At 34.3% G+C, this 21,483-nt stretch overlaps 1 protein-coding gene across 3 annotated transcripts in view; it reads right to left on the minus strand.

The window, feature by feature from the left end:
- The window catches only part of ELP4 (elongator acetyltransferase complex subunit 4), a 251,079-nt gene that overhangs the window by 130,969 nt on the left and 98,627 nt on the right, over positions 1–21,483 (minus strand). For all 3 annotated transcript variants that reach the window (XM_019552041.1, XM_019552040.1, XM_019552042.1), the window contains exons 8-9: positions 7,335–7,443; positions 4,522–4,628 (exon numbers count right to left, since the gene is read on the minus strand). In XM_019552041.1, coding sequence (XP_019407586.1) covers positions 4,522–4,628; positions 7,335–7,443 — 216 coding nt within the window. The remainder of the gene's footprint in view (positions 1–4,521; positions 4,629–7,334; positions 7,444–21,483) is intronic.

The following is a 21,483-nucleotide window of genomic DNA, read 5'->3' on the forward strand; positions in this document are numbered from 1 at the left end:
TATTTACTAAATGTAAGCATATACAGTCTAGGTGTTTATGATGACCAGAGAGTAACAAAAGTGAATTAATAGAATATGAATCTTATTCCAACTGTCTTGTCAAACCAGGTAATGATGTCTTGCCAGCCAAACTCAGAGGGAACATGTGAAACAAATACAAAAGTAAACAGGCCTTAAGCTGCCTAAGGGAAAGTCAGCAAGATGGCAATTTCAATCATTTGGAATAATACTAAAGCAGCCCTAGGCTTTTCTCAGAATGGAAACATGTCACTGTTACTGCAATATTCCAACAAATCAGAATGCAAAAGAAAGGAACACTTATGTAATCACATCAGTGGAACAACACTTTACTCAACATTTAAGTGGAAAATAATTATGAGGAAATTCCCTTTATATGAACAGCTGTAGATGAAAATAAAATGACTCTGTAGATGAAAATAAAAGGACTATACATAATCAACATTTCCCCAGAGGTCTACAGGCATTTTAAAAAAGCCTATACTTTAGAAATGGTTTCCTTTATTTTTGATAAAGAAGGGTTTTGAAATGATAATGAAAAAGTTATAGCACAGAAAACTGTGAAGGTGAGATTAATTTATTAAAAATACCCTATTAAAATGTGATAAAAGTTGGACTCAATTAGAAGCACAGAGAAAAGAAAAAGTAATTTCAAGCCATATTCTACCAGAAAGTTTGACTACATTAAATAGGTTGTCATATCATTTAACTGAGAAATCAAGAAATATTTCAAATATTTGGGGAACTTATCTAATCAGTAAACTTTCAGTATGTGTCTAGTTATGTAGCCATCTTTTGGTCAATCATCAGAAAATCAAAGGCAAATTGGCATGACTCAACCCAAACTTTAATACCGCATGATTGTGTCGTGTAAGCTTGTTTTGTGCGAGGGCTGCTGTGGTTTTAGCAGAGAGATTAACAACCGGACCTAAGCTGGCCTCCAAACCTTGCCCTGCTGATGCCTCAAACCCTTTGAAGTCTGACCATCATACCTGGCAAAACAACAGTGGGAACTAGGCTGGTGTCAGATCTAATCAAGTTGCCTGCCTCAGCATAGCTAACTATGGGGTACACTAATTGGCCCAATTGCGGATTATACCTTTCGCTACAGATTCAAGACAATAATTTAGTCAAATGATGGTTTTTATCTCCTTCTAATTAAGATTCCAAAGTGGGAAGAAATAGGATTAGACAGGCTAACTTAACATTGTGTGTCCTTTAAAGTAGTACGCACTTTAGATAGTTCTTTTCTGATATTTTATGTGTAATATATTGCCACTAAACAAGTAAAGGTTTTGGGGAATCTAGAAAGTACTATATTTTTTATCATATACCCATTTTACAAATAGTTCTTAGTATTTAAGAAGACTCATAAGGAGCATATCTTTCAAAGCTAACCAAAAAGTTGCCAAACCTAAAAACTTGCCAAACCTTAGAACTAAGACGCATCCTTGTAAAACAACTATTTTAACTATGGTAAATTGTGTCATACATTTAATAACTAAACTGTGCCATTAAGTGCTATGACTGCTTCTATGAAACAATAAAATCTAAAACAGGTATGACACCTATGCTTTCTCATTGATGAGAGCCAAACTGTATGCAGTTAATGTTACTGGTGAGTCCCAAATTTGCTATTCACAGTAGGTACATTAAAAGTTGACAGTATGATGATACAGGAAATTTGACAGCTTTTCTGTGATTACAATCAGGAGATAAAAGGCTTTTTTTCCTATGCACATTACACATGTTGGCACTGAGAAATAATAGTCTAGTGACGAAAACCTCCTTGAAGCAATCTGTCACAAGTCACGTCACGTGGTATGAATTCCTCTTTCAGCAATTATAATTGGTTTTTAGGTATGTGTATTCAAAGTTCAACACCACCATCCCAAATAGGTTTACTAAACTATACAGGCAACCCCCATTTAGTGCTCTTAATTGGTTTCTGAAAAACCAAGTGTTAAGTGAAACCAAAAGTATTTGACAACCCAAGATGGCGACCACAAGTGTTTTTAATGACCCAGGACGGCGACCGCTATAACAAAACTTGCTCAGCGCTTAGTGAAATTAGGTATCAATTTAAAGCGCTACACCAATTGGAGCACTACACCAAAATTGCGCTAAGTGGGGGTTGTCTGTACAAAGATTTGGGTGAGTGGGGTGGCACTTCCTCTATTTGCTCCCCAAGATTTCACCCTGCACTGTGCCTTGTGCCCAACTTCAGATTAACCACTTCTCCTACAAAAATTCTGAGATACTGTCTAAAATAGTTAATATATTTAAATATATTTTCTTATTTTACCAAACAAGACTATAAATGTCTAAACTGTATCTGTTCAAATGACATTGTTTTGTAATAATATATCTTCTTGGGTTGGGCTTTTGTTTTTGATTGGAAATAAATTGCTGACCCATCACTTCCTAACTGTAGTAACCAGTTTTGAACTATTCTATTCAGAAATTCCATTTTTTATTTCCCCCACCCCTTTTTCCAAAAAACCTTCCTGCCTTGGGCAGAAAAATATATTTGGCCTTCCCATTTAATACAGAAAGGAGTAGTTTATGTAGTTTGATGTAGAGGAATATCATAGTAGGATGATTCCATTTGTTAAAAAAAGAACTGACTTGCCTCAGCATGGCTTGTAGAAAGTTTATCCACAATAAGAACTTAAAGGGTTTTCAAAATGGGCTTCAAAAGGGGGCCCATTTGAACAATGATGGTGGAAATTGTTAAAATGGTCATCCACATATTTGTACAGTGTCAGTTTTTTTCAAGGATTCTATTACACAACTAATTCAGACTCCTTTGTTCATTGGCTAATGTAATTTTTATATGGAGCCTCTTGGTTTGGTTCTATAGAAATATAAAGCTCCAATCTTCTTATTTAGGTTTCATGTTCAGAAACAGTCAAATATTCCAATGCACGGCGAAAGTAAGTGTGAATTCAGTAAGGCAGAAAATGATGTGGTATGTCTGCTTATACTACTGAAGCTACAACTCTATTTTAAAACCTAGCATGAAAAATAGGTTCTCTCATTTTCAGTATACAGTAAACAAGCCTGATAGTCTTGATAAAGTTAAATGATGTTAAAATAGTTTAAATCACTACATTGCTTGGTTCCATTAACTGTATTTTCTGAGAAATGAAAAAAAAAAGTAAAGCATTTGTGTTTAGGAAAAAAGCACAGGCTTCTTCATGCAATTGCCTTTAAATGGCTTTTCAAGGGAGTATCTCCAGTTGAAAAACTTTTAGCACTCATGCAGAGATGACCTGCTTGAAGAACTGGCTGCCTGATTAACTATTAACTACCCTCAATAGGATTAGATAATTAAGGACATTGATGACCATTAATTAGGAGGAGGGCATCTTAATTTGTCACTTGATAGGGCCCTTTCAATGATTTATAGGTTAGGGCTACTTGCAATTGTGAAGAGGAGAGAGGGGAAAAAAGGGAGAGAACTCTTAAGTTACCTTATCAAGTGGCCAGCTAAAGAGGGCAGAGGGTCAAATAAGGGCCAAAGTGGTCACTTAAGGGTGAAGTCCCAAACACCAAAGCAGTGCCAAGCCACATTGACCATCATTTGGTGATGAAGTAAAAAATATGCTAATTTATTGGTGGCAATTCTCTCTTTTTATGGTTTCAAGCAGTTAAGACAAGTGGCCTGCTTAAGAGCTTTTCATTTGAAAAGAGATTTAACAAAATGGTTTGTCAGGGCTGCTTGGCTGTTTTATGTCTTTGTTAAAAAATTGTGCAGACTGTACTGATGACTATCACATCACCCAAAAAGCCGTCTCCTTTCTCTGAGCATTTACTTGGTTAATAAATACATCTACTCTAATTGCTTAATAGTTCTATGTTCATTTTGCTCTTTAGAAAGATTAAAATGAAATACATCTTTTATATTGCTGCCTTCTATCAGGACTGTCTGAATAAAGGTCACAGGAAAAAAGTTTAAATTTAGTAGAAAATTTACTTAAGGACATTAGTGTAAATGATACTGTGTTTAAAATGACATAAAAGAGCTAAAGGTGATTTCAGTAATGCAAAGAAAATGGCTTCTGAATACTGATAAGGACACTTATCCCTCATGCCACACACAATTTTAGACAGTGTTATACATTAAATTCTCTTAACTGGGGTAATAACATGTAGCTTCTTTCCCACCCACTAACACAAGTAAGAGCAAGTCATTAACATTTAATTAAACATGTTACTGACATCCTTAGAAATATGTCATGCTTTGTTATTGAAGGTTGTGGCCTACTTTCTATGTATATTTTAAAACAAAATAAACTGTATATGCATAATCTAAACTGGTGTAGCATAGGGAACATTTTTAGTTAGACAACATTATATCCTATAAAGCAATTCTCAATAGGAAAATTCTAATTAAACAGACATACAGTATCTGATGCAAATATAACATATTTCAAAAAAGAGAGAAGTTAGCTCCATTTTTCACATTCTAAATATAGTGAAAAAAACTGGTTCTCTTACCTCAATGGTGAATAGCTTCCTTTTTAATCTAAAAGCCAGGTCCTTCGTATCTGATACATCACAGATCAAGCTATTAAGCTGAGGAATCTGGTGTATATGAATCAAGCCTTGTTGAAATAAAAGTAAAGAAGGAAAAAAAAAAAGAAATGCTGTTATCCAGATGCATAAATTAAAGAGTCTTACAGCAGAATTCTGTATATTTACACACACTCATCCTCCCCTTTTTAAACTGGAGCTTACTACCAGGAGCAATGAAGCAAACGGTGCGATTATACTCAAGTAATCAAGCAGAATAAGATAAACAGAAATCCTTGTGCGAGGAAAACTAATTGCACTTTGCTACAGAAGTACAGATGTAAAGAGGGATCTTAATACTTGTCAAAACTACAGCCGGTTTGTGTGTGATTTTCTCTTGTATTTACAGTAAGCAAATATGGCTATCACCTTGCATGCTGCCCACGGCACCACTGAGTGATCTTTATTTTATTAAATGCACCAGTAAGCAGCCAGCAAAACAAGGCTTATGGGTTACTGATAACCAGTGAAGCTGTAATGAAAAGTATTTCATTGTGCACCTTGATAATGACTTAAAAAAACCCTGTTGTTAACAACAGCATTTTAGAACACACTCTTTGATACAATTTAACTCCTATATCATGCCAACACAACAGAAAGAGGTTTATATAGCTGCTACAGTTTTTATAATGGTACACTTATGTACATTGTGAGCTCTGTATTCTGTCAGTGGAAACTCAAGTTGATTTTTTCTGACAAGGACGTTGGATGGTTTTTGTGCAGCCTAATATAGTTTGTGAATAAGCCAGGGGTCATTTCCTACAGTTGAAAACTAGAAATATTCTACAAGGCTTCTCAATTACTGGCCTACATTTGATAGTCACAAATCCAAAGTGTCTAAATGAAAACACTGGCAAATGCAGTGTTACATTCATTTAGAAATGGATCTCTCTTGAAAATAGCAGCTGTAAAGAAAAAAAATTAAATACAGCATGAAGTATGACATAAGATAAGCAACTTCCTTATTTCAAATATTGTTTTAAAAACAAGCGTAACTTTTATACCAGCTATAATTTTTTGTTCATATTCTTTGAAAAATATTTTAAAGTAAAAAAAAAACCCCAACAAACCACCTTTGTCCCAATTCACTAAGCATTATGCAAGTAATTTAGTTCTGATGGAGCAGGTACAACCCAAGACAATCATTTAAGTATATTCCTTTACTAAATATGTATAAAAATAAGTAACATTCTTACCTTTTTATTCGCCTTTCACAAACAATGTGAAATTGTAGGCCCCGTAAAATTATTAAATGAGCAAAATTAAGGAATTTTAAAAAAGAAATTGCAATGTTATCAAAAAGGTCTAATAAACTTTGTTTATCTAGACGCACAATCTTTCATTGTCTGCAGTTAATAATACATCATCATATAGGAAAGTTCTTAGGAAAGAATGTCTAAATTCATTAGACAATTTCTGATCTACATAACCTGATGAATTCTTAGTGGTAGATAAAACAGTTATCCGTAAGAAGACCTAACTAATCAATAAAATTGGCTTTTTACAAGCCAATTGTTTAACATGAATTCTTAAAGTAGGAAATAAATACTAAGAAAGTCATATTTTTCATTAGAAGACACTACCAAGAAAAAATAGTAAATTAACGGAATCATATCAGAATGAACAAATGTCACAAAAGTCATACAAAATTTGAAAAATAAACAGGCAAATTATTTTGAAGCATTTTTCTTTGCAGCTGGGTTTTCAGATGCTACTTTTGACAATCAAACGTACATTACATTTTCTTTATTCAAAAGGGTTGTACTCTAATTTATTAAAGTAGAACATCAACACATACAGCTGTACACACTATTCCTCAACACCACCTTTGCTTCATTTTCTGTAGCATGGAAAAAAAACATTGCCACATTCTTACATGTTTACAGCAGGCTTCAAATAAGCAGTTCAGTCTTTAGACTAGAGGTTTCCATGGAACTACAGTAGTATCACAATAATAATAGCCGTAATTTATGCACACTCAGAGCACCACTCTGGATTAGCTAAAACTGTTTGTTATTCACTGGCTTGGGCTATGTATAACTTCTAATCTTGCAGATAGCTTTAAATAGCTTGCTGCAAAAAGTTTTTATAAAATCTTTCCGAAAAGAGCTACATGATTAAATACCAATTAATTTTGAAGATAGATCATTTGAAAGACCAAAAAAATAGTAAGTGCCAATAAAAAAATGTATTATTATATTTTTTGAACTAACAAATTTCTTCTTTTACTACACCGGATAGCATAATGGCCATAACTTAAAAGCAGTAAGCAGTAAATAATATTTTTAGACATATTTTTGCATGCCGTATCATTTAGCAATTCATTCACTTCAATATAATAAACTATTTTCCCCCCATGTTCTCTATTTAAAACTTGGCAGATCAAAACTATTGATTTCATGACAAGTTCAGCTCACTGGTCAGATGATTGTCAAGCCTCCTCTGCATGTGAATTCCCCAAAGCCTGCCTGTTGAGATGTACATCTGATTGAGCCATGCCTCAGTAATATGGCTTGACAACATGCAAGGAGTTGCCATGTTTTCTTTGCAGCCTTAATGCACTTCACTGAAAAATTGCCTAACTCAAGACTGGTTAGCAAGGAGAAACATTTAAGAGGTATATTCCAAAATGAAATCAAATGCTACCTAATGGCAGATACTCCAATTGGAGGGTAAGCTGCTAAGTGCCCTAGAAGCACTCAGGGTAGACTTTTTGCATTGCTAAAGATGGAACTTACCATGGTAATCCTTGTATAATGGATTGGTTTCTCTCTCAGAGCCAATAAATGATTCAAGACCAACTACCGTATCTGACAAGTTTGTTACACGTTCCATAATTGCTTTATTCTGTAAGACATGGGAACAAAATACATATCCTATGTGATGAAAAATGTAATTAATGTTCACAGAATAAGTCTCTCTTCTCAATGACAAACTGAAGTGAAAATAGGTCATCAATACCTAGAAATAACATAAAACTAAAAAGGCTTTAGTAATCTACATCTAAGGGAAAACATTCCCTCACTATGTATGAAGATATAGTAAAAGAGCTTCTTGGAGCCAAATTCCACATTTTTTCTAAATCTTGTTGTAACTTACACACTTATTTGTAAATATGAATATTTTCACAGGCATATATTGGCTGTTAGATACCTAACTCTAACTGACTTTCTCTGAGAGCAAGATGCCCAACTACCAGTAGTATTTTGGAAATCCTGCTAATTGTGGACAGGGATTTTAATATAATATACACATTAGATATGCACACAATATAATATAATATACACATTGGATATTACACACAATGAATTTATTTATATGGTTAGATGGAGAAGTGAAAGATAATGGATTTTATTAAAAATATGTAATATTTTCAGCCATTTGTAATTTTTTTTAAATCAGAAAGCTCAGCATACTATATTGTAATTCATATTGCCATTTTTCAATACATTTGTAAATTTAGCAGTGATTATCTTATATATTAAAAGCACATTACCATTTTTGCTTTACATCAGCTACTCTATGGATATATTTACATGTGCAATTAACACAACACAATGTACTCCAAAGGCATTTGTGCTGGAGTACACTGCTCCAGGCGCAGTGTCTACACGTGTGCCCAAGAGCAGCAACTTGAACAGAGCAGCCCTGGACTGGCAGGGGACACAGGCCAGGTGGCAGCATCAGGTGGTGGAGGGGCTGGCAGGACCCAGGGGTCTAGCTCCTGGTTGGCTGGGCTGATCAGGAACAATTTGCACTCAGAGGTCACTGTCTGCACATATATTTGACCGCACTTAATGACTCTGCCATTAGATAGTACGGCCCCCAGTAGTACTATCTTATGGAGGAGTTAATTAGTTTACTGCACCCTAATACTGGTACACATATTGGTGATGTGTAGGGGGTGCAAGCACACCCTGATATTGGCAGTGCACCCGCCAACCAGCAGCCACCCAAAGACACCACCAACTGCCTGTGGGTGGTCACTGCTAACCACCCCTCCCCCACCACTGACACCACTGGCTGCATCTGCAGGCAGTCACCAATCGCTGGCACCAATGCTGCCAGCAGTGTCTGTAGGTGGTCGCTGACTGCTGGTTAGCGCTTGCCATCCACCCTCCTGCCTCTGATACCACCACAGCTGCCTACGGGAGCTCTCCGCTTGCCACCGCCACCACTGTCTGCAGGCAGTCACCGGACCCCACCCCCAGCCTTCGGAAGCATTCGTCATTCACAGGTACACGTATAGACTGTGATGCTTTATTTACTGTGGAACTAATTAGTCTACTCTGCAGCAAAGTGCACATGTAGATGCATCCTGTTTGTAGGTCCATTATTTAATTTTAGAATACAGGCAGTCCTCTATTTACAATGTTTTGAGTTACAACATTTGGCAACACGTTTATAAATTGACACCCTTTTCCAACTTTTTGACGTCAGTTTTGACTTTACAACACTTGATGCGACACCATGCCATGGCAGCAAACAAGTTTGCTGTGTTGCCCATCTCCCTAGAGAACATCTGCCCAAACTTCCTTGGACACTGCCTTTAAGAAAGCAGACAAAACGCCAGAAAAACCTGCAGCCAAGACTCCTGAGAAGACTCCAGCCAAGAACCCTTCAAAAAGTCCAACCAAGAGCCCTTCAAAAAGTCTAGCAAAGTCACTTCAAAGAAGTCTTTCCAAATCAACGTGATTGCTATTTACAATATAAATACATTAATGTAGCTATATTACTAATCTAAAATTGATTGAGTACAAAATTCTGGGGTATTTTTGGTGAAAACAGGGTATCAGGCCTTGGTTCAGGAACATATTCCTCATTTATAACATTGTTTCCTATGGGAAAATGGGTTCTGAGTTACAACGTTTCAACTTAAGATGCGGTTTTCGGGAACCAATTGTGTCGTAAGTCTGAGGACTGCCTGTACAGAAAATAAAGCATTTATCCTAAAGCAGTCTGCAAAGCCTTTATACTCTATTCTTGATAATGGCCATAAAATACACATTTAGTCCACTTCATACTTTAGATAGTGATACGACCAAATGATTACCTCTATATACATATTACATGCAGTGAGAATTAGATTAATTATCTCCAGTGTAATGCTTTGTGTTTGCATTGATTCAGAGGTGTAGCAACTTGGCCAGGCACCCAAGGCAGCTGCCATACACAGATGCAATGGTGACTTTTGGTTGCCACTGTACTGCTAACATAACTGTGTGGTTGGCAGCCTTTTTTTTTTTTTTGTGTCCCCTTCTCCCAGGTTGGTGCCCAAGGTGGTGGTCCCAGTTGACCTGTCATAGTTATGCTACTGAATCAATTCTAAAATCGTTTCCACACCAAAGACTTTTTTTTAACAATGTATTTGAGATTTAGGGAGAAAAGATTATCTAAATTATCACCATCATAAAGGACAAGTAGAAATGGAGATTTTATATATGCATACCAGAAATTCTCATATGAAAATAAACAGTTTAATCCAGTATCTAAAAAAAACCAACTCTTAATACAGTAAGCCCTCAGGTCACAATCTCACAAATAAGAAAAAAAATACAAACAGACCCACTTCTTCTAAAATACTGTATTATATTAGTCTATTTGCTTGACTACTGACAAATCTGATATACTTATGGGATGGTGAATGGTTCTTAATGCTATCAAAGAAGAGTAAAAACTTCTGTTATATCCTTCCCTAAAATCTCCACATGCCCTGTTTCCCCCTGAAGTCAAAGAGCTCAGATTTTCAACTACAAATTTATTTTACAGTGAATGGTAAGTTCATGTTATACTGTGTCTTTATTAGAAAGAACATTATAAGTAATTGTTTTGTCTGTTGTAAAAAAGGGCTGCCTGTTATGCTGTACCATAAGTAACTTTCAATATCACAAAAGTTAAGTTAAATATGGAAAGTTCTCCCCTCTGCTTACTCCACTGTTGAACAGAGATGAAATACACTAACTTATGTTTCAGATGTTCTAGCTAGTGCCATTCAACAGGCCAATCAGTAAAAGGTGTGACTTTTGTAAATCCAGAGACCTGGAATTCTAGATGTTTGCCAGACCAAAAGTTCCTCAGTAAGCAGATGAATATCATTTTACTCATGCATATAAAGTATGACTTAGCTATTAACTATACTTTGGAAACTTCCCCATCTGTTAGTAAAGCAAGAAAATATATTTACAGGAGAGGCATTTACTGCTTTTAAGATGTTAATTTTGATAGGTTATATGCTACAAGTGCTATCTTTAAACAAAGAAAGGCATCAACAAGATAATGATACCATGAAAAGCAATAGAAACCACAAAAATAACACCTACTCATGTTGTTAGCAATTCAGGAAAACTTTTAAGAAAACGATTAAATCCATTTTTATTTAGAGCAGCATTTAAGTATCTATATAAAGGTAAGCATGTCCTTAAATTTCATTGGCTTCAACAGGATTTAAGAACATGCTTAAAAGCTCTTATTCAAATGCTACTCTGAATAGGATTGCTTCATTGAAATATGGTCTTCTGTTCAAGTTGACTTTATTTTTGTTTTAAAAATATGTCAAAGCATTCTTCTGTAGTGTACCTCGAGATGAATACATTTTGCATACAGAATTGTCATAACAAATACATATTTGCTTATGTGGCATTGTTGTCAGAGGTCTGCATCTATCATGTATTTTCCAGTTTGCAATATTCAGCACATTAATGTCCAATCAGTGCTGACGTCAGCACACAGATAGTTGTGATGTATGGCATGCTGACATAAACACACAAATCATGCTGCCCCATCTGGGCCTGAAAATTTAACAGAGCTCCAAATCTTCCTCCAGCCTCATACAAATCTCCCTCCTGCTTCTGGCGGAAACTTGGCAGCTCTGGAGATGAGCCAGGACGTGGCTAGGAGGGGAGCCAGGAGAAGAGAGATTCAAGGAAGGAGTTTGCTGGCAGCTAGGAGAGGCATTGTTTTAAATTACACAAAAACAATCCTGGAAAGTTCTCAGTGTTGCTAGATACACTGCAGTTTTTCTAAATTAGTTACTTCAGCCAAAATGTAATTATTCTAACAACATGGCAGCTACCCTGTAGTGAAGGCTGGGCTGGGCATTCCATTCTATATCCTACTTTCTGTTCATAATTTTAGCCAGAAATTTTCTATCAGGCTAAACTTGTAATGATTGGTTCTTACCCACAGTTTATTGTTGTTTTTTTGTTTTTAATAAGTCAACCCTAAAGAGAATGCATTTGAAATATGAATGGGAACAGAATATGTTTTAACGTAATATTGTTTTATTAGCTTTTAGGGTACTTTTTTGGAGAAGGGAGAAATCAAATAACTCAAAATTGTTTTGTTTTATTAATTTATTCTCTGCATGTATGCAGCCCTCAGTCACTATGTGTAGATATATATATTTATTTAACTATGCAGTTATGCACTACATCTTGAGATAAATACATTTTACACACAGAACTGTCATAACAAATACATATATGCAGTACAGTATGTGGCATTTAAAATATTTAATAAATTTAAATGATTTACTGAGCACAAATATACATGCATTCTATGGCCATATAACATATATGGGCATTTATGCTGAAATTTGCATATTGAGATAATTAGGATTTTTTTTTTTTTTTTTTTTAACTGGGCTAGACTTCTAGAGGGAGAAATGTATCCAAGCAATCTTGGTTCATCTGGAAAAGATGAACTTTGTCTTATATACCCATCTCCTAAATCCTCCTAGTTCTCCTCTAATTATGAATCTCAATTTTCCTTCCAGATTTCAAACATTTTCCGGATCTTAGATTATCATGAGTGTTAAGTAAGATTTTTTTTTTTTTGCATTGTCCACTGTAACCAATAAGGCTAACTTCTCTTTCTTTGTTCTTCATTAAGTGAAAACTGGTCTAAGAATTCAAAGCAACGTCAACTTTTCTGCACTACACTTACGCTTATTACATATGTAACAGGACAACTAATAATTCACAAAACACATGTACAATGCAGTCCAGTTAGCACTGGGGTGAGAACTTCAGGTTTTTGAAGACTGAACTTTAAACATTTACTTTTTTATTATGTACCCTGCAGAAGTATCATGTGGGCACTGAATTACATGTTGCATTTGAAATTAGGGACTTCAATACAGTCTCATTCCAAACAGCTTAGAAGTGTACTCCAAAGTGTACTTAGGAGGGGCTTTTTTTTTAGCTTTTGCACTTCTGAAAGGTGTTACTGTAATCCCACCATTAATTTTCTTGAAAACCATGTCAGTGTACATACTGAATTTAAATCAAATCACTAGAAGAAAAAGAAAAAAAAAGTGTTTTGTTACCTAAAAAGCTCATTAAAAAAAACAGAATAATTAGCACTGGATTTCTAAAACTGCTTAAACAATGAATTAGCATAAAGTTCATATGCAGCATAGCTCCGGATTAAGACACTTCTTCCATTACTCAAATTTTACATTTTGCTTGTTTTTGTCAGCTGTTTTAAATTGCCAAATTTCCATGTTTCAGTGCAACAAGAGGAGAAATCATCCTTAAAATTAACAACCCATAGAGAGGGGATACTCCCAGAAAAGTTTTCAGATGAAAAGGCATTATTAATCTCCATACAAGGTTGTATTAGAGTTAACCACTAGGTAACTAATAATCTTGATATTTCAGAGAAATGTATATGAATGGGGACAGTAATAAGAGGAGAGAAGTTTAGGCAAAAGGATCAGTAATTCATCTTCAGAATTAAAAGACAATTTAGATGCATTTTATCCCAGTTTTCATAACAGATTCAAAAGTTGACTGATTATTACAATTAGTTGCTTATTTCTTCTGTTGTATACTATTATAGATCTGAATTAACTTCTACCTATAGCAGTCATAAACCAGCTGTGCTGGAACTAAAATACAGACTGTGTATTCAATAGAACAAATAAGTCTTGACATTTTAAGAAAGGTCGTGTGTGCAATAATATGGTAATACCTTCACAATATACAAGCACTTACCATTTGTCATTACTGCTTAATCCCTAAAGTACAGTTGAATTGAAAGGATAAATTATTAATACTTAAGAAACATGATTAAATTATTTATTGCCATTTGTTATTAATTACTGCTACTGAAATCATAAAATTACCCACAGAATTTTACATCAGTAAAATTAAATACTTTCAAAAGTTGTTCTCCATCACTCATCACCAGGATTTTTTCCAATAATTCATGGATTTTAACAATATAAAAGCATCTTTTTTTAACTCTTTACTGTTTAGAAATACTTGGAGAAATTTCCACTTATAAAAGTATATATAGAATTAACAAGAATTGTACAGAGTAAAAATGCTATATTCTTTCTGATCAAAAGTTGAGTTAGCACTGTCTTGTAATTCTTGTAGACCCAAAATTCCTTCTAATTTCACTCTAATTTTAGTTGCTGAAATAATTCAGGATCAGGCCACTGATACATAAAATATGTACTAGTAATTACATTAAGCAATTATATTATTTATGATTCTTTTTCACTAATGCAATATAGCTAGATGGATACCGGGGAATTTTATGCTTTCAGTGGAAGAGAATAAAGCCAGAATATTCACAGTGAAGACTCAAACAACTAAGTAGATTAGGCTTATTAATAAGAGTGATAAGGAGAATGAAGAAGCTACCATTTGACTGATATATTAGAGTACTATTAATAGTACAGAAACAGATTTTTATCCTGTTAAAGTTTCTTTCAGTAATATTACTACTAAATTAAAATGTATATAGCATCTCTTTCAGGCAGAGCAAAATACTCTGGAAATTCATTAAAACCTGCATAAACTCATATTAGGTAGGCAATGATTACCAAAAAGGGCTATTTTCCCATATTACTGAAATGCTCTTAACTTTGTGATAAGAAGCAGTAGTGAATTCAATAGAACATATTATCACCATAAAACAGATTGAGACAAGAAGTGGAGGGCACAGTGCTTCAACTGAAAATTCTGGATAAATTTCAAGTAAAAAATTAGCCAGATCAGATTTAAGCACTGTGCTTTTACTAAAATATAATCCAGAAGCAGGGCAGAGTGATATCTTAGAGACTAACTTGTTCAGAGAGCCTTTGTGACAGCTTCCTTCAGGATTCTTACTCAATATGAATGGTTAGGACCTTATTGTCATGACTGTCATATCAAAATTGTACCATCTATGAAGTTAAAAAGACTTGTATCATCCTGTATCATCCTTTAAATTGAAGGTCCACATAACTTTCTTATAGTGATGTCAGAGGCCACTGGTGAAATACAGTGAGCTGTGCAGCAAATACATAGAGGCACTGGAAGCTATTACTGAAGTGTAGACATGAAAATACCGCTTCATCTAAACAAAGCATTCCATTAATTGATTTTAAAGTGCTTTTAAATATGATTGATTTAAAATACAGATAAGCACCATAATCTTCATTTTATAGATAATGGAACAGGTATCAAAAATTAAATGACTTGCCCAGGGTCATGGAGACAGTCAACAGTAATGGTGGGGAACAGAATCTAGGTTCCCTGATTCCCTGCTTGAAGCTCTAATTGCAAGAGCACATTATATTTGTTAAAGTATAATGCAAAAAAACTTAGTTTAATTCACAATCAAATTTTTGCCTAAGGTATGCCTCTAAACCTGTTCACCTCAGAGGATACCTGTGTAGAGCTCCTTTGAAATCAAGGGAGCTCTGCCTACTACGATTGCTAACTTATACTAGATTTCTTATTCTTGAGAAGGTAGCATATTACTAGCAGACTAAACTATGTCTTGTACTTAATTTGGTACCTAATATACAGGAAGTTTAAGTAGTTCAGTTGGTCAGCCATACTAAAAATAGGTATCTGGAGGAAAAGACTGTTTTTGGGGTTTCTAAATGTTTGAAATATATAAAATTAACCATTTGAACAGATTTATTAAAGAATCTAAAGCAACAAGTTTTTCACGGCTTGATATACACATGCAAAATTTCAGATTATTTTTCCAGTTTACCAGTTACACTTTGAAACTGATTTTAGAAACTGTAACAAAAATCTTGAAACGCTTACATTTCAGACTTCATGACTTATCTGACATATTTATGAAACTTCTTGGGAATCATTCACTGTAGAAATAGAAAGAAAAGGCCAATATGATAAGGCATCTTTTGTTCTCATTCTGATTGGTAAACAGATTGTAATGAACTTATTTCAGCTGAGATGCTGCTACTTTTATTTAAACCCTGACTTATTTAAACAGTGGACCGCATATAATGCATAAATGATTAAAGGCATACTTCTTGCCCATAAGTAATTATTAATAAGAAAATCTTAAACAAGGCATCCAACTAATGTTTGTGATCAAGTGGCAGGTCAAATATTCTGAAGTTTAATATCAATTTCACTAATCCCTTACTGAATATGAAATTACAGGCTGTCATCAGGAGCAGGCTGCCAAAGCTAGGTCCAGATGGGAGACTGGCTGGGAAAAAAACTGAGATATGTGGGAAATGATGGGGACCTTACGGAAGACATGACTGCTCCCTCTGCTGGCAAGGCCCTCACCTGCTTTAATTTTTAACTAATGACTAGCTTTTATTTAATTATTTAGGATCTAGCTAATAAATAATGCAGAATGTTCCTTCTTCAGTCTGTGGCTCTGTGTTTGTAGTTTTGAAGTTATGGTGCCCTATTTCACCAGAATTTGTCATAGAATTAAGGCTTAGATGGTTAAAAAGGTATTATTACTCGTTTCATATTTTAATTGTATACAAAAAGCAGAAGTATTCTATTTATCCCAATAAATATTCTATTATTTAAAATATATGGACATTTCATGTTTAATTTGCATAACTTCATATGGCTAAAATTGTCTGATAATCATAATATAAGTAATGAGATAATCAGATTATGAGATAATAAGATAATGTAGAAAGGAACATCCTGTCACACTGACATACAAAACTATGTCACATAAAAAGGGAGTGTTCTTTCACCATCAACGTATCTGTGTTTTAATGCAGATCTTATGTAGGTTGTACGTCAGCGAACTGGGAGTGTAGAGCTAATGATCAGCTTTCCTAAAAAAGGTGGAAAATGTATTCCTTATTTGATTTGCAATATAAGTTAATAGCTGTAGTAAGAACATTTAGTAAAAAATCTGTTTCAGGATTTTGGCCTACAACCAGAACCTCCCAGAACAGGAGGGATCAGCTTTTTTTGCCCACTGTTCTCATCTGAATCCTGGCTGAAATGCTATTCCAGCTCCCAGCTTTCCAGAAGGCTCCATCCCAGGAATCCTCGCCTGCCATTTGGTTTGCTGATTTTAATCTCACAGGACTTTCTTACAGTGGCTCCACTATGCTGAACTGGCACTTGCTTCTAGAAGTGAGTTATTATTAAACTTGTAGGTCAATTGTGGCACTAACAACTCTTTGGAAGCTTTCAGCCACAGTGTACAATTTGCTGGTCTAATTAAATATTAATTCTAAGTGTTACATTTTGTGGCTAAGAGCTTTTATTTTCCATCATCAGTCTGGAAGAGAAAGAGGTTACAAGGCTAATTTAATCTTTTTTTTCCCTAGCATTAAAGCTTAACTACATAGGGCACAAAAACATCATTAAAGATGCAGTGTTCTTTTATATTACAATGATATTGTAATTAATAGAACAGGTTTAAAACAAAAATTGTATCTAGAGACTTCAAGCTTTTTATTCAGCATCATCAACTGTTCAGGCCTAAAATGTTGCTTTAATAAAATACTGAACAAGATTTACATGTTGATCATTTAAAAGAACATTCTTTTATAGAAAATACATATGAAACTGTTTATAAAAGATAAAAATATTTACATATGTTAAAAATATTTAAAGCAACATTTACATGGCATTATTTTTTAGATCCACATGTATATATGATATGCTATGATGCATATACTGGATATATTTTTGTGTAATAATATTTATTTTACTTATATACAATAATATAATATAGCAAATATATATGTAAAAGTAATATCACACCACAAAAATGTAACCAGATAAAAGAGAAGTTTGCTAAAAGCAGATAAATCACTTCTCATTTTTGCTTGTCTTTATCTAAGCAGGCTCAGTACATAAGCCTCCTCCCTTCTGCTTCCATGACAGTTGTGTCCATGCCTGGACACTGGGCATTATATTAACTACTTAGTCCAGTAGCCAAAAGATTCCATATGCCTGAACAGATGACTATCTCCATACTGTGGTGGGATATTTAACTATTTAGAAATATATTGCACAAAAGCTTTATATTTAAATCTTGCCTTTTAATTTTGTTTTATGATTAGATGGGGTGAATGTAAAATTAAAAGTTACATTGCAGCTAACTACCTTATAACTATTTACAATTTGTGAATACATTTGTTTTAGGGTGGGGGGAGGAAATCAGTCTTTTCCGCTTCTTGAAGTGGTAGTAATGGTAGTAGGGTGAGAAGGATTACCTTTCTCTAGACAAATAAATATATTTGAACAAGATATATGCAATATAGATACATGCTTTTTAAATATGCAATATGATAGCCTTTGGTCACAGTATAACTGAGTCACAAACTGCAACAAAACTGTTTAATTATAGCCATATTTTGGGTGTATATAGTATATTTTATAAATACATATCTGGCACCAAATCAGCTATGGAAGAACTAGTATGCATTTTGTTGTTCATTTACATTAGACATATCAAAGTACGTGGTATTACCATTCCTTTGTGGTTGAACAAGCAATTGTAACAAAAAAAAATTTACTGCAACACAATTTAATTTTAAATCATACATTTATAATCTCTTATACAAGTTTGAAGTATCCAAAATATTTGCATACATGAAAATAATTTAGAACGTAGCTAATTCTCAATCTGAAATAACTGCCTCATAAATCAGTGCCTCTTTACCCTTCTTTGTAATGGTCATTATTTTAGAGTAGTGTTAACTTAATCTCCAGCCTGTGAGCCAAATCTAGCCTCCAGGACAGCCCACAGATACAGAAATCTGGTGGTGGGGGTGGCAGTGTTAATTGCTCTTCCTCTGCCACTAAATTTCCAGAGCCTTGGGGAGCCCTGTGGGCTGGATAATGTTGCCCTGTGTGATTTAGTTTGGGCCAGCGCACAGGACCATGGTGTTGAACCTGTGGACTGACCCCACACAGGATCTAGCCCACAGACCAATCTTACTCCACTCATTTGGGCTGCAGGGCTAGAATATTAGGCACCACTGTTCTAGAGCATTTCTTATCGAACTGCTCATATATACAATATTACAGAAGCAACCACAAATATTCTCTAACAGACGTATATAAAAGCCTACTATTTCCATCTTTGATTTCCATTTTGTAAAGAATTTAAAAGGGTGTATGTATAGCTTTGGTATAGAAACTCTGATAGATGATTCTGGAACGGATCTCTAAATAATGGCTATATCTGCTAGCGTACCTGAAATTCTAGCCTACATTTTATCTGTGAACTCATAAAAAGTATACTATTCTAAAACATGCAATTATTCTTAGCCCTTGTCTTAAGAATAAAGGTTTCATACAGAGAGAAATTTATAAGCTATAGGAGTCCACATCTCATAATCCTATATTAGTAGTAGGTTCTAAAGAACACTATTGCTTAACTTACTGAGTTTAGCTTCTGAAATACTCAGTTGGAACACTAAAGACTTTCAAATTTTTTCTAAACTGAAACATACTGTAACATGTATTCTCTTCAGTGAATTCAAAGCACCAAAGCATTAATATTGTAGAAGATGAATTTTTAAACATATCAAATGAAATAACGAAAATAACACACTAAACAGAATCTCAGACTCTCAAGAGAAGTATAACAAGGCTTATTCATACTGACTTTTCATTAGTCAATTAATTTCCCTTGGCACATGCTGACTAATACTCCTGATGGAAGTTATTTCCAATGAGGCAGCTTTATGCCTAAAGAGAACCCATGTTTTTAATAAAAGAACTGAGCTGCTTTCTTTAAGAACAAATTCATATATTAACTTATCTAATCAAAATAGATTAGAACAGCTGCTTATTCACCTGACAGATACAGAAACTGCCATAAAAACTACTTACAGATTTGTAACCATTATTTAATATTTTGGGGAAAAAGCTGACACTGGATTTACAAGAAAACAACTAAACTATTCCTACTAAAAATAAAAAGAAGGTAAGAGGAAGACTTTTTAGGTCCTACCTAATGCTTTTCACCAGTGCCTCTCTATAGTACCAATGTCCTTTCTAACATGTTAGTGCAGAAAATTTTTACATTAATTTTAGACTACAATGTACTGATTATCAAAATGCAAAATAAAGCTTTTTATAAGATGACCATTTTTATCTATAACAATGTTAAAAACAGGTAATTTCCTCCTTTCTTCTGTACAAGTTTATATAACCAGTGCAGTGTATTTTCAAGGAGCAACTGAATGAATTGATAAGTAACCTCCCATCAACTATTTTAATCACAATTCATAAGTATTTCACTATTTATCATGTGACAGATGGTGTAGGCAAAAAGTGCTTGCAACCAGTAGAAAATATCAATCAAGTAAAAACTGTCACACATCATGAGAATAAAATTTATAATTGGGTAAATTTTTAGTATCCTTTTTCAGATTTGTCTTCCAACATAATGAAATCTAAAATTCAAATTGTTCCCTTTCTCAAGCATTCACCTTATCATTAGAAAGCTCTCTTCTATGCAGTACTAAAATATAATCTACCATCTTTGTTATATTATCATTTTATCCAGCAACTCTGAAAAACAGGTAAGAAGCCAGATTCTTTGAAAACTGTGTGTCATATATTGCAAAACTTAGAGCCACCTAAAAGTTGTAGTCTTCTGGTTACTTAAGACTTGAGAATTCTTCGGAAACCTCAGAGAGACGCATTAAATATAGGTGAACATTCAGTATATCATGGCAGATGAAGTTCAAAGTTGACAAATGCAAAGTAGTCAATAGTTAAAGGGATATTTAGAACTACTCTTCACCATTACTGGGGTCTCTACCACTGAAGGAAAAGAACTATGAAACGGACATCACTGTCTCATACTGCTCAATGTGGGTGTGCTGACGGTTAAGAGCGCCAATAAGAAATATTAGAATACATGAATACTTGGATAGACAAAAGTAATGGAAAAGTATATAAATAAAGAACATGAAAAAAATTATGAAAGATTGGGACTGGTTTAAGAAGTTGATGAAGGAGCCATAAAATATAATCAGTATCATAAAGAAAAGGTAAATTGTATAATCCTGTTTACTACCACATAATTCACAGATAAGTAAATAGTATACAAGTTTTCAGAGCTTTGATGGAAAAAAATACCACTTAAACATACCCTTGGTAACAACACATTAAATATGCATACAAAAATACATTTGAAAAAACAAGTTTTCATTATTGCGATTTCTTTTAAAGAAAATTTTATTTACTTTTGTAATCCACTACGAAACCCCAGCAACAGAATGGTGAGTAGCTGAGTTGTGAGAATGTGAGCAGCTGCTGTTATTATAACTAAAGGTCTGTCTACTGCTTGAGCCTGAGAGACCACATGTTTGGCTGTCCTCTCATCTTGCCATCCTCACCAATTAACTATTAACATGGAGGGCTGTACACATGCTCTCAGGGGCTCTTTAACAGGCTTCTTGGAGAGTGGAACAACTACACAGCAGGGCTCTGGGAACTGAGTAATGTGGGATATAAGGAACCCTCAACAGCTTTGCTTCTCCTAATGACAGTTCACTCTGTATTTTAGTGCTTAAAGAAGAATGTATGAAGTTTAACTATTTCCAGAACTATTTAATGAAATATATTAGAGTAGATACCACTGAATAAAAATAAAATTTATTTCCCCCCCCCGCTTACT

The sequence above is a fragment of the Crocodylus porosus genome, unplaced genomic scaffold, assembly GCF_001723895.1.
Source record: "Crocodylus porosus isolate Cpor-Errol unplaced genomic scaffold, CroPor_comp1, whole genome shotgun sequence".
NCBI classification, from domain to species: domain Eukaryota; kingdom Metazoa; phylum Chordata; order Crocodylia; family Crocodylidae; genus Crocodylus; species Crocodylus porosus.